General features: G+C 28.6%; 1 protein-coding gene across 1 annotated transcript; it reads left to right on the top strand.

Annotated features, from left to right (window-relative positions):
• The first annotated feature begins 10,203 nt into the window (after positions 1–10,203).
• Positions 10,204–13,486, top strand: LOC145570296 (U-box domain-containing protein 9-like). The gene is made up of 2 exons (XM_081629334.1): positions 10,204–10,800; positions 12,159–13,486. Exons 1-2 carry the CDS (start codon positions 10,441–10,443, stop codon positions 13,266–13,268), a joined length of 1,470 nt encoding a protein of 489 aa, XP_081485460.1. The 5' UTR covers positions 10,204–10,440; the 3' UTR covers positions 13,269–13,486.
• The last annotated feature ends 702 nt before the right edge of the window (positions 13,487–14,188 follow it).

Here is a 14,188-nt window from a genome sequence, read left to right as displayed (position 1 = left end):
TGTTAATATAAATCTAGCAAGATTTTGTACTTTGGATTTCCAAAAGCAATCTTCAATTAAGCAATGTGAGCCCATGCTTGTTTCCCTTTTCTTTTTATTATTTTTGACCCATCTTTCTTTTTACATGTTTGTGCATTCTTTGTGATTTATACAATCATGTGACTAATTAAGTGTTCTAGATATTTCATTAATCAATTGATCTTTAATTGATTTTCATCCCATTAATTGAGGACTCGCAATATATATATATATATATATATATATATATATATATATATATATATATATATATATATATATATCAATCAATTACATTATATTAAAGGAGAAACTTAGAGAACACTTGGCAAAATATCATAAAAAATTTTCCCTCCAAAACCACTTACTAAAAAAAACTTATTTTTATTAAATTATGACTTTTAGTTTGTATAAATAAAATCTAACATAAATGTTCTTAAATATCAAATTGCCCATTATAACTATTACATGTTTAATTAATTTCTTTCACAATATTTCATACTTTTTATTACTAAGTCTATTTATAATATTTATATCCATTATTTTTGGTAAAATTTATTATCATTAGAATTATTTGTCTTCGTTCTCCATGATCAATGAACAAGCTAGCTTAATTAATCAATGAGGCATTCGGTGTTATATATTTAAAGATAAAAGTTTTACATGTTTTATAATCGTAAATAATGATCACAATACCACATCATTTCAAAATCAAGTACTAATATTATCATGTATGCCATTTATTGTATATAAAAAAAAAGGAGAATATATATGAAATGATTATATTCACGTTGTTCACATTACTCAATCTAAGTGAAGGTAATTTGAGAAATCCAATTATATATTAAAAAATATGTAACTTTTCTGAATAATATAATTCAAGTCAAATTGATTCTATTTCTTTTAATTTTTAATTGTAGTGATTGATTGTGTACTATGTAGAACAAGGGGCATATATTTTTAACTAAAAATAAGTTAATTATGGTGAAATCAATCATCAATTACATTATACTAAAGGAGAAACTTAGAGAACACTTGGCAAAATATCATAAAAAATTTTCCCTCCAAAACCACTTACTAAAAAAAACTTATTTTTATTAAATTATGACTTTTAGTTTGTATAAATAAAATCTAAAATAAATGTTCTTAAATATCAAATTGCCCATTATAACTATTATTACATGTTTAATTAATTTCTTTCACAATATTTCATACTTTTTATTACTAAGTCTATTTATAATATTTATATCCATTATTTTTGGTAAAATTTATTATCATTAGAATTATTTGTCTTCGTTCTCCATGATCAATGAACAAGCTAGCTTAATTAATCAATGAGGCATTCGGTGTTATATATTTAAAGATAAAAGTTTTACATGTTTTATAATCGTAAATAATGATCACAATACCACATCATTTCAAAATCAAGTACTAATATTATCATGTATGCCATTTATTGTATATAAAAAAAAGGAGAATATATATGAAATGATTATATTCACGTTGTTCACATTACTCAATCTAAGTGAAGGTAATTTGAGAAATCCAATTATATATTAAAAAATATGTAACTTTTCTGAATAATATAATTCAAGTCAAATTGATTCTATTTCTTTTAATTTTTAATTGTAGTGATTGATTGTGTACTATGTAGAACAAGGGGCATATATTTTTAACTAAAAATAAGTTAATTATGGTGAAATAATGTTAATTTACGAAATTAAACCAATACAAATAGAGTATTATTTTGAATCAATCAAAAGTTGATATTATTCTAAATCATAAAATTTTCTACAATAATTACATTATACTAAAGGCGAAACTTAGAGAACACTTGGCAAAATATCATAAAAAGTTTTCCCTCCAAAACCACTTACTAAAAAAAACTTATTTTTATTAAATTATGACTTTTAGTTTGTATAAATAAAATCTAAAATAAATGTTCTTAAATATCAAATTGCCCATTATAACTATTACATGTTTAATTAATTTCTTTCACAATATTTCATACTTTTTATTACTAAGTCTATTTATAATATTTATATCCATTATTTTTGGTAGGCGAAACTTAGAGAACACTTGGCAAAATATCATAAAAAGTTTTCCCTCCAAAACCACTTACTAAAAAAAACTTATTTTTATTAAATTATGACTTTTAGTTTGTATAAATAAAATCTAAAATAAATGTTCTTAAATATCAAATTGCCCATTATAACTATTATTACATGTTTAATTAATTTCTTTCACAATATTTCATACTTTTTATTACTAAGTCTATTTATAATATTTATATCCATTATTTTTGGTAAAATTTATTATCATTAGAATTATTTGTCTTCGTTCTCCATGATCAATGAACAAGCTAGCTTAATTAATCAATGAGGCATTCGGTGTTATATATTTAAAGATAAAAGTTTTACATGTTTTATAATCGTAAATAATGATCACAATACCACATCATTTCAAAATCAAGTACTAATATTATCATGTATGCCATTTATTGTATATAAAAAAAAAGGAGAATATATATGAAATGATTATATTCACGTTGTTCACATTACTCAATCTAAGTGAAGGTAATTTGAGAAATCCAATTATATATTAAAAAATATGTAACTTTTCTGAATAATATAATTCAAGTCAAATTGATTCTATTTCTTTTAATTTTTAATTGTAGTGATTGATTGTGTACTATGTAGAACAAGGGGCATATATTTTTAACTAAAAATAAGTTAATTATGGTGAAATAATGTTAATTTACGAAATTAAACCAATACAAATAGAGTATTATTTTGAATCAATCAAAAGTTGATATTATTCTAAATCATAAAATTTTCTACAATTTGTTCCTCTTATGTAAACATTACACCTTATTCTAATGTTTCATCTTGTCTCCACTTGCTCAAGAAGTTGACAATATCATGCAAAGTTTTGTAACATGACATTTATGCACGATACTAGATGGAACCTTCATCGCAATATTTTAACAATTAAAAAAAAAAAATTAAAGAACAATCTTAAACAAAGAACATGCAAATTGTCAAATTCAAAGGACATAATTTCTTGACATTTTCCTTTAATTTTGTGATAACGAAAGGCGGTGAAAAAGACTTGAAAATCTTAAACAAAGACATACCATCACTTTTTTGCCTCAAATTCGTGGTTATTTCATTTTATCCAAATCCACTGCTACTACACGTAAATGTCTTAAACCCTAATAACGACTAATATTGTACTCCATTTGTTGCACTACAGCTCATTAAGATGTAGACTTATGAGCTACATCTATGTTATTAATAATAATTCAATTACATTGCTTATTTGATTGTTTAATTAAGCTAGATTAATCTTATTAATCGTGATTTTGACGGCAAAGTCTTTTCTGTATTATTAGTATAATATATTGTATCACTAATATGCAGAGATTAATTTAATTTCAACTTTTGTTTGAGAATTATATATATACTCATTTAATTTATTTCTCAATAATAACTTAATAAGCCGCATATATTAGTCTTTTCATTTTTTTATCAATGAATTTGCATTTAGATTTTAATGCATTTTCTAAATGGTATTGTATGTACTATTATATTTGTTTCAAAAATAAAATAACCTTATGAGGGAATTGTATTATATTTAGTTTTCACAAAAGTTAATCACCGGGAATTGAGACTAGCATGAAATTTCTGATATTTACAAACATATTGATGAGATCCCTTACGGCTTAAATTGTAGATGCAATGAACAAAAAACCCCTTATACCTAATGCGGCTATCCATTTTGTCACATTGACTTTGAATTCTTGATGCCATGTTAGAGGGTCAACTCAATCAACTTAAAATTTAACCAATTTAATTAAGCTTATGGTTAAAATTAAAGCCAATATTCATTTTTATACTTTTCATATACTCTATATATTAATACGGAGTACTTTATACTATACATTACCATATATATGATTAATATTTAAAAGTAACACATAATTGTGTTAGACAATCGTATTATTATCATAAGATAATATTTAATTTGTGAGTTACTGTAAATATATGACCTAGTATCAGTTTGTATATCTCTAAGGGCCTGTTCACATTTACTGAACTGAGCTAAATTAAACTGATTGGAGCTGAACTGAACTGAACTGATTGAAGCTGAATTGAACTGAATTGAATTGAGCTGAAATGAATATTTTATGAGAGAGGGAAATTAGGAGCTGAACTGATTGGAGCTGTACTGAAGTGAACTGAAATTAAGTAAATGTGAACAGACCCTTAGTCTAATTCACCGACAATATGGTCTTATGATAGTAAAAAGAACTTATTGAAAAATTTGTTTTAAAAGAGTACCTTAGTACGTATATATTGCGAGATAAACTATAAAAGTCAGTTTAAGATTACTATTATTTATTTTTTTATTTTATTTTTTTTTGAAAAACGTCACTCCTTATGTACTTGTATGTTGTATCACAGTATCGGCGTGGCATTAGTAATTAGCACTAGTGATTCGTCAATTAGAAGGCTTGTTATTCCTTTAAGCTACCTAATATTATAGGGAGCCTTAACCTCTAAGAAACATATTTACATATATACAGTTAATTACGAATATAATAGAAAGAAAAACCTCTAATTAATTCATTAATTATGAGTTGATTTCTCAAGAAGATTACTCCAAATTACAAACATTAATTGGCACTGTTAATTCTTCGTACGATTATACAGAGGTGGACTTTGTATGTACATGTGGCAAATCTTGTAATCTAAAACATGACACATGTGTTATTTATTTGGTGCACATGCACTACAGTTGTTGCGTACATTACTCCTACGTACCGGTTTGTTTTGGGTTTGGTATATCAACTCGTAAATTTCGTACTGTAATACTTTCTCCGTTTCAAAATACTCGTAATTTGCACTTGACAACTATCATAATGTGAAAATTATATGATAATAATTATTCTTAAAATTACTACCAATACACTACAGTAATATTTTACTCAACCCAAAGAGAAATTGAGTTTTAGTGTTTTACACAATGAAGCGTTGTTCTTGTTTGATTTGTGAATTATTTTTATTTGGTAGTTAGATATCAAAGTAAACGTTAATTTACCATATATACTAGCTCTTCATATTATAAAAAGACAAAAATCTAAGAATGAAAGTTTATTCCTTATCATTTTAGGCCTCTTTTTTGTTATTAGAAAAATCTGCCTAAATAAGCACTACCAAGTACCGATTACTTTAAAATGGGTTTAGATTCATCTATCATATGTTGTATGCCTGCATGAATATACAATTAGTATATTTGTCAACCAAAAAAATTCTTGTAGGCATATTCCCATAATAATATTAAGAACCATATTTAAATTATTTATCATGATAATGGAACCATTTTTTTCAAAGACAGCTCAACAGACGACTCCCCCAACAAGTGAAAAACGCAAATCATGCAAGGTGGTGATGCATGAAAATTGCAACTATGCATATAGTGTTCTTATTAAATGAAAATATTATTACATGAAATCATTTAGAGCGTAATATCGTTACAATGTACTCGTAACACCCTCATGGGATAAAAAATTATTACCTAGTACTGTATATATACTACATGTGATAAAATAAATATTTCGTAACAAGAATAATATCATACTCAACTAATTAATAATAAAGTACATAATTTTTTATTTTCAAACATGTACCCATGCATGTACGAAGTATTACTCTTACCCTTTCCATTTATTCATTGATTTATAATTAATGTTAGATAAATTGATTATTTTTTTTTTAATTTTTTTAACTAACAAGAGATAAATTGATAGTTTAACTAACTTTATGATGAAATCATATACACACTTATAGATAGCTTTATATATATATATATATATATATATATATATATATATATATATATATATATATATATATATATATATATATATATAATTATTATCTTTTATTTCTATCTAAATAATTACCATTCTCTTTACTTTTGTTTGCTTCAAGTATGGGGCCTGTTCTAATTTACTGAACTGATGTGAACAGAGCTGAACTAAAACTGTTTATGAGAGAAGGAAATGAGCAACTGAACTTAACCGAGCTGAGCTGAACTAAATTGTTTAACAGAGAAGGAAATCATAAATTGAATTGAAGTGATTGGAGCTGAACTGAATTGAAATTAAGCTGAAAAGAATAGGCCAGTAGTTTGCATTTCCTTTCACCTTTAATTTGGTAAGAACGAGCTACATTAGGTCGAGTTCACACTTAAGGTGACATGCATTGGTTTTCTTTCTATTATAGGATATTCCAATTGATCCGAGTACAATAATATTGATGATGAAATATAAAATTGTATAAATTATCATTCAAAATTCCCCAAAATAACATTTGTAAACCCTATCGATCAATTATTACTTATATGTATCTTATGAATTCTGCATCCTTCCACGCACTCGACATTAGACAAACCATACTAACAAAGTAGCTAGGATCAACGTCCACCTTACATGAGTTACATCCCCTCGATCAACTAACAACGATAATCCAACATCTTACTTATGAATAAAACACTAATAATAAAGACAATTGTACGTAAAAGACTTAAAGAAGCAATAACAAGTAACTAATTCTATATCCTTCCAAACGAGTTGACGTACCATATAAACTAGGTTGGACCATGCTACATATCTATATTGATAGGAACAACAACTTTTCATATCGAGAAAGATATAATTAAAACCTTCACATCTTTAAGATTTCAGCACATCAAATTTATATATCCACATGGAAATAACACTAGTATCAGAATGAAATACACTGGTAGCTTTTTTTTTTTTTTTTTAAAAAAAAGTGAGAAAATTTAATTAAGGGTGTAGGACTATACTAATTAAAGAAATGAATAAAGTTGATCATAAACATTGAGTTCCTAACCCTTGACAATTCCTAGTACTTGAGAATTTGGATTTAAAATGCTCATTAAGGTGGCTTGACCAAAATTCAACTAAACATCGCATTTGACTAGAAAAGCACACCCGACCCGACCCGATCCGACTCGACTCAAAACCGATCCAAAAAATATCCGATTTAGATTTGGACTCGCGTGGACATAACAATTTAGTATGACTTAACTTTAAAAATTTACCCGACCTGACTCGACCATATCAGACCCGATCCGATCATCCGAATTAACACCCTTACATTTGACTATGTCACTTTTAAGTTACTACAAAGTTGTAAAAAGCTTTACTTCCTTTGTTAAATTTTATAAAACTTGGTTTGAGTATTAATTTTAATTTGTTCTTTCTTTAAAGTCGAATGACTAAACAATCTTAAAACACAGTTTGTATAATAAAATTAGGGTTAGTTTTATTTGCATGCAATCACCAAACATTATTATTTACTGTATTATACTACGTTTACTTATTGATGAGCTGATTACGCTTAAGCATTCTTATATAGTATTATTTATTGTTCCATACGGAGTGGAGCATAGTGTAATACATTTTTTTTTTGAGGGGAGAGCATAGTGTAATACATATTAAGACCGTACCAATACAATATTATGTATTCTGATCCGTATTTGTTCATTTTAAGTATTAATATACAAATAAATTACTAATACCATGTAAACCCTTATAAATATCATTGTATGCATTTTTCAAGACTTTATTAAGCAAATTATTCCATACTGATCATATCTTTCATCTTTTTCTTCTTCTTTTTTTTTTTCAGGATTTGCCCCATATCTATATTCAAGCAACCAAATTAATTAAGAGAGTCAATGCAATCCTGACCTAATAATAGTTAAATAATAAAAATACATTAAATTTCATACTCGTATCTTGTCCCCCATCTAATTTTAATTAATCGGAGTAAAGGATATCAAAATCATATCGTTCCACAACTATTATATATATATATTACATACATTTAGAGATTGTTTCAAAAAAAAAAAAAAACATACATTTAGAGATACAATGAGATGAAATATGAATAGAATGACTTTTCGTAAGACACAAGTTATTGATGGCCAGCCAATACATGTCAAATGAAATTTTTTGAGGCAAATGTAAAATGAAATTTATGTTTTTAATTTAGTGTAATTGGTTGGATATAAGTGAGGGGAAATTATATTTATGAGTAGTATATTCATAGTTATATGTTGTAAATATAGTAAAAAAATATATAATTGTTGGCATGCATGCATGATATCTCGGGTCATTGTATATTTGTATGTAATATAGGTTTTTTTTTTTTTTTTTTTTTTAAATTATACTTAGGTGTCAAAATAATAACTGGTTTAATTTGATGAGAGAGAAAAAAATGTAACCGATGATAAATGTTGTTATAAAAAATTAAAAAATAAGTGACTAACATTATAGTCGGTGTGATAAACTAAGCAATAAAATTTCATAGATTAAACGGTAACAATTCCTTTGCTTTTCGAGCAACGACTGTCAATTTGAGTCTTAATTGACACATAATTTAGGTAAGGTAAGGATGCTGTAGGTTTTGGGCGAGTTTTATTAGAGATGACCCATCTCGCACTTGACCCATTTAGATGGGAATTGGTAGGTTAGTTATGACTCTTATGATGGTAGAAATCATATATCTAGCATGGATAGTGGGTACAAGGGTAAATTTTAGGGTGTATTTCCTCCAATGCGCCCCCATATCTATCTAGTAATAATATAATATCATTATAGATGTCAATTATCTTACTTGATTTTGAGAATTGTTCTATCTAAGACATGAGATGTCAAAGTATCTTAAATGTGATTATGATTATACTTTGTGTAATTAAGTGTGTTGAAATCATTCTCCGGTTTTTCTAAATACTTAGGTCCCGTTCTCATCAGATTATTTTCAACAGTTCAGTTCAACTCTAATAAGTTCAGTTCAGTTCAATTCAGCTCCTAATTTCCTTCTCTCATAACATATTTATTTCAGTTCAGTTCATCAGTTCAGCTCTAATAAGTCCAGTTTAGTTCAGTCAATGAGAAAAGACACCTCCTATAGTTTGTTACATTGACAACATATATGAAAAATGTTTAAGTTTGGTCATAAATATTTATGCAATTTTTAAGTAAAATGTTGATATTTGAAACCTAGTATGTACTGTGTACAATATACGTACGAAGTAGTAATTACACAATAATTTATTTACATCAAGAAGAAAACATGATCAAACTTATTATTTCATAATTAAATTATTGTAAGAACAAAATATTATAGAGGGTATAAATTAAATAACTTCCCCTGTATTTTTAAATGTAACCGTTTGATCGATATATTTACCGGGACACATATTTGATCACTAATAGCTTTAATTGCAAATTAGTAAAAAAAATATAAAATTTTTAAATATATCTCTTGATTAATCCGACAATACAAACATACAGTACATGGTTTTGTTTGTTTGTTTGTTTGTTTTTTTTTTTTTTTTTTTAATTTTTTTTAAAAAAATTAATTTTATTATTTTTTATTTTAAACAGTAGGATTTTTTTCTCTAAATGTAACACTAAAAGAATTAAATTAAACTTTAGATCAAAAGCCGGAGGGAGTGATAAAATGTATACATTTAAATTAAAACGGATAAAAATGTGTGATGACGGACATAATAAGTTAGATATTCGAGTAGCTAGTCAAACAAGGATCGGATAATGAATTAAATTTTGTAATTTTAAATGTGAAAGGAAATAAAGAGAGACAAACAGTTTAAGTTAGATATTCAAGTAGCCAGTCAAACAAGGATCGAATATTAGATTTCATAATTTTAAATGGAAAAGGAAATAAAGGGACCAATATCCGCATCCAACTCACCTAAATAAAATCCCTAAATCTAGGTGAAAAGTCTCATAAAACTCACCTCTAACTCCAACTCTCCAAGTACAACATTTGGAATTCATTCAAGAAGATCCAAAAAACCTCACTAGTTTGTTCAAAGTCCAAAAGAGAGAGAAAACAAGAGAGAGTGATCTCATCATCTTAAGTGAGACGAGTCGACTCACTCACTCTCTCTCTCTCCTCCGCGTTAAAGCCAGCTGGTCTCTCCTGTGGATTCCTTGGTGGCGTGCATTGTGGACCTTTTGGGTCCCATTTTTTTCTTGATCTCTCCTCCAAATTATTATTTTTTTATTATTTATATTTCCTTTTTTGTTTTTATTTTTACTATTTATTATTCCCTCCTTCTTCACTCTGCCTTTCCTCGTGCCCCCATTCCTACACTCACTACTCTCTCTCTCTCTTCTTTCTCCAAAAAAAAAAAAAAAAAAAAAAAAAATTGTTTTCTTGTATAGTTGATTTTTAATTTTTATAAATTCTACAAAATTACTCACCAAGATTAAATTTTGATGAACACCCAATTCAATTGGGTGTGAGATTCGATCTGGGTTTCAATTTTTTTTTCAAAAAAAACGAAATTTAATTTTGGATGGCAAAAACAGGGGTAGTTTCAGAGGGAGATACAATTAGGGTAAATGAGTTGAAAAAAGAGCTTAGATTATTAGTTAAAACTATATTAGAAGAAGAAGATCACATTAATAATCTTAATTATAATGATAGTAGTGATGATTATTGTGTTTCAAATTCGAGTAATTCGTCTTCTTCATCTGTTGTTGACGCCATTGATAAAGCAAAAGATGTTCTTTCTGCTTTAAAAGAGGCTAAATTGAAGAAAACGACGTCGTCTTTGCGTTTAGATGATGGGTCTTTCTCTTCTTGTCCTCCTGAGTTTCGTTGTCCTCTCTCTAAACAACTCATGCGAGATCCTGTTATCATCTCTACTGGCCAGGTTATTTTTTAATTTAATTTAATTTGATTTAATTTCAATTTTACTGATTAATTGAGTATATTTACTCATTATTGCATAATTTCGTAATTAAATATAAGGTAAAATATTATTTTGTTGGTTAATAATTGTAATGTTTTGATTTTTATTGTTTACCAATTAATCTTGATTGTATTATTGTTTCAATTGTTCTCACATTATTAATTTGATTCTGATTTTTGAAAATTTTGAAATAGTTGTTTTTTGGGTTTTTGCTCAATAAGTGTCATTATCAGTGAAGAAAAAAAATTCTGATTCTTGTCAGAACTAAAGTAATGGTTAGCTTTATTTCAATGCTAAGCATCTAATTCTGGCTTTATACAATGAATTGTGCGTTATTGAGTCGTATGAATTCTTCAATTTTGTCATTTTGGAACAGTTTCAACCTTCTTTTTAGGTGGGTGATTGAGAGAATTTGATTAGTGACACTAATGATTCTTTTTATTTTTGGTTGTCGGCGATGATTAATGCAGTCTAGATTTGATTAATGGTCTTTGATCGACTAAGCTAGTTGACATCGAAGACACTATTATATACAAAGACACTATTTAATGTTTTTCGGGGTCCACTTGAGCGATAAGGGCATTGCAAATTACACATGGAGATGGGAATTTGAATCTGGACTTACGTATACAAATCCTCGGTCATTGTCTTGTCATTAGGCCAATACCTCATTGTTGCTACACTATCACACTAGTGATTAATTATAGGTTGATTATGTGCATCTGGTTGTTATTGAGTATTGAACTATTGACACTAGTGATTAATGTTAGGCTTGAGTGTTGGACTAAGTGCATTTGTTTGTTATTGTCACCCCGAAAAAAATAAAATGCTTATGACTAATCTGTTCTTCATTGAACACCATTCGAAATTACATAGCTACCAAGTAATCTAGCTCGAAAAAAAATTCAATATTTCAATTTAGAATTTGTTTAAAATCCTGTTAGGAGAATGTCTAATAACTGGTCCCCTGTAATTCTTGATTTAATTCGCTTTGATTAAAAATAATATTAAGAACCCTGGAAACCCTAGTGCAAGAATCCTTCTAACCTGGTCTCCTGTAATTCTTGCTTTATTTATCCTTTTTGATATAATAATGTAATTAGCTTAATCCACTTTAGTTGATTAACAATTTTGTCGTGATTTGGACTATGTACTTTCTTTGTGACGTAAGAGTGATACTGCTTAACTTTAATGTGCTTAATCTTTAAGTATGATATTGTTGTTTTAGAGACGAATTGCTTTTGTTATCAATTATTTGAAGAATCTGGATAATATTGCTTTTTTATGTTGCTAATTGGGTTCTGTTTGACATGTATCAGACTTATGATAGACCGTTTATCCAGAAGTGGCTGAAAGCAGGGCATAGGGTATGTCCAATTACGCAACAAGTCCTCTCACACTCGCTCCTAACTCCGAATTTTTTGGTTAGGGAAATGATCAATCAATGGTGTGAGAGCCGGGGGATAGAGAATCCCGAAACTGTTGGGTATGTAAATGAGGAAGGAGCCACTGAGGCTGATCGAGACTATTTTTCTGCTTTGCTTGATAAAATGTCCAAGTCGATTGGGGAACAAAAGGCAGCAGCTAAAGAACTCCGACTCCTTACCAAGCGAATGCCCTCATTTCGGGCACTTTTTGGTGAATCAACTGAGGCTACACCTCGGTTGTTAAAACCCTTAACACAAAGGCGAGGATCCTTTTCATCAGGGAGTAATGAGATGAGTCACCCTGATCTCCAAGAGGACTTGATCACAACTCTATTGAACATATCGATCCATGATAGCAACAAGAAGCTTGTTGCCGAGTCACCTATGGTGATCAAAATACTAGTAGATGCATTACAATGTGGAACACCGGAAACAAGGAGCAATGCAGCAGCTGCCCTCTTCACACTATCTGCCCTTGACTCGAACAAGGTCCTAATCGGGAAATCCGGTGCATTAAAACCTTTGATAGAACTTTTAGACGAAGGACATCCAATGGCAGTGAAGGATGCTGCCTCGGCTATATTCAACCTATGCATTATCAAAGAAAATAAGACAATGGTCGTCCGTGAAGGAGCAGTCCAGGTGATTTTCAAGAAGATCAATAATGGGGTACACATCGACGAGTTATTGGCAATTCTAGCAATGCTATCAACCCATCAGAGGGCCGTGGAGGAGCTGTCTGATCTCGGGGCTGTCCCATGTTTACTAAGCATTATGAGGGAAAGCTCGTGTGCTCGGAACAAGGAGAATTGCATCGCCATCCTCTATACAATATGCGTGAACGATAGGTCTAAATTGAGAGAGTTGCGCGAAGAGGAGCGCGCGTATGGGACATTGTCACAGCTTGCACAAGATGGGACTTCAAGGGCCAAGAGAAAAGCTAGTGGCATACTTGATAGATTAAGCAGAGCTTTTAATCACACCTACACTCATACTGCTTGATCATTAGACCATAAAACAATACCAAAACCAACAACTGTATGTAAATTTTGAACCTTCACCTAAAATCTTTGTTTTTTTTCACCTTTTTTTTTTTTTTTTTTTTTTTTTTTTTGTAAATTCTTGGATTTCTTTCTTTTTTTGGGTTTTTATTTTTAATCTTAGGTTAAGCAATGAGCTATATAATCTGTGAATAAAATAAAGAAACAAATAAGAGAGTATTATGTCTACAAAAACTAAATATCTCTGACAAGGTAGCACTATTTATGTCTCTGACAAGGTAGCACTATTTATGTTTTATGTGGCAGTTTTGGTTTAATCCTTTGTATTTTACCTTTGAAGTAGCTATATATTGAATATTGACAGTTGTCCTTTTGTTCTATCTATAAACAAGTGTACCTCATTTAAGCATTCTTGAGGGTTTTTGCCAGATTCTTTAAGAAGATACCAAATTGGTTCTTTTGAGCATTTAATTTTATTGCATAAATGAATTTTATTTTAAATTTTGCTTTCTTAATCTAATAATAGAGACAAAGTTTAGTAAGCAATTTTATTTTTTATGTAAGAAAATGATAGAACTGAGCAATTTTATTTTTTATGTAAGAAAATGATAGAACTGAGCAATTTTATTTTTTATGTAAGAAAATGATAGAACTGACTACATATTGTATACTCTTATGTACGGCTTATAATGTTACATAACATAGACCTTATAAATAAGGTGGTTAGGTTGAGTTAGGGCATGTTCTCTTTAGCTTAATTTCACTTCAGTTTCTAAACTCATTCTCTCATAAACAATTTAGTTCAGTTTAGGTTCAATCAGTTTAGTTCAGTTCAGTAAATCAGAATAGACCCTTATTTTGTGTTCGATATAAATTGGATTTGAGTATGTTTTTGAGGTTATCTAAGGTTGGACAATCTAA

This window comes from Chenopodium album, chromosome 12 (assembly GCF_948465745.1).
Source record: "Chenopodium album chromosome 12, dcCheAlbu1.1, whole genome shotgun sequence".
Lineage (NCBI taxonomy): Eukaryota > Viridiplantae > Streptophyta > Magnoliopsida > Caryophyllales > Amaranthaceae > Chenopodium > Chenopodium album.
The sequence above is the reverse complement of the archived record's forward strand: the minus strand, read 5'-3'. Positions and strand labels throughout refer to the sequence as shown.

Coding starts and splice junctions, on each gene's coding strand:
- LOC145570296 (XM_081629334.1), top strand. CDS start 10,441: ATGGCAAAAACAGGGGTAGTTTCAGAGGGAGATACAATTAGGGTAAAT. Junction 10,801..12,158: donor TTATCATCTCTACTGGCCAG/GTTATTTTTTAA, acceptor GACATGTATCAG/ACTTATGATAGACCGTTTAT.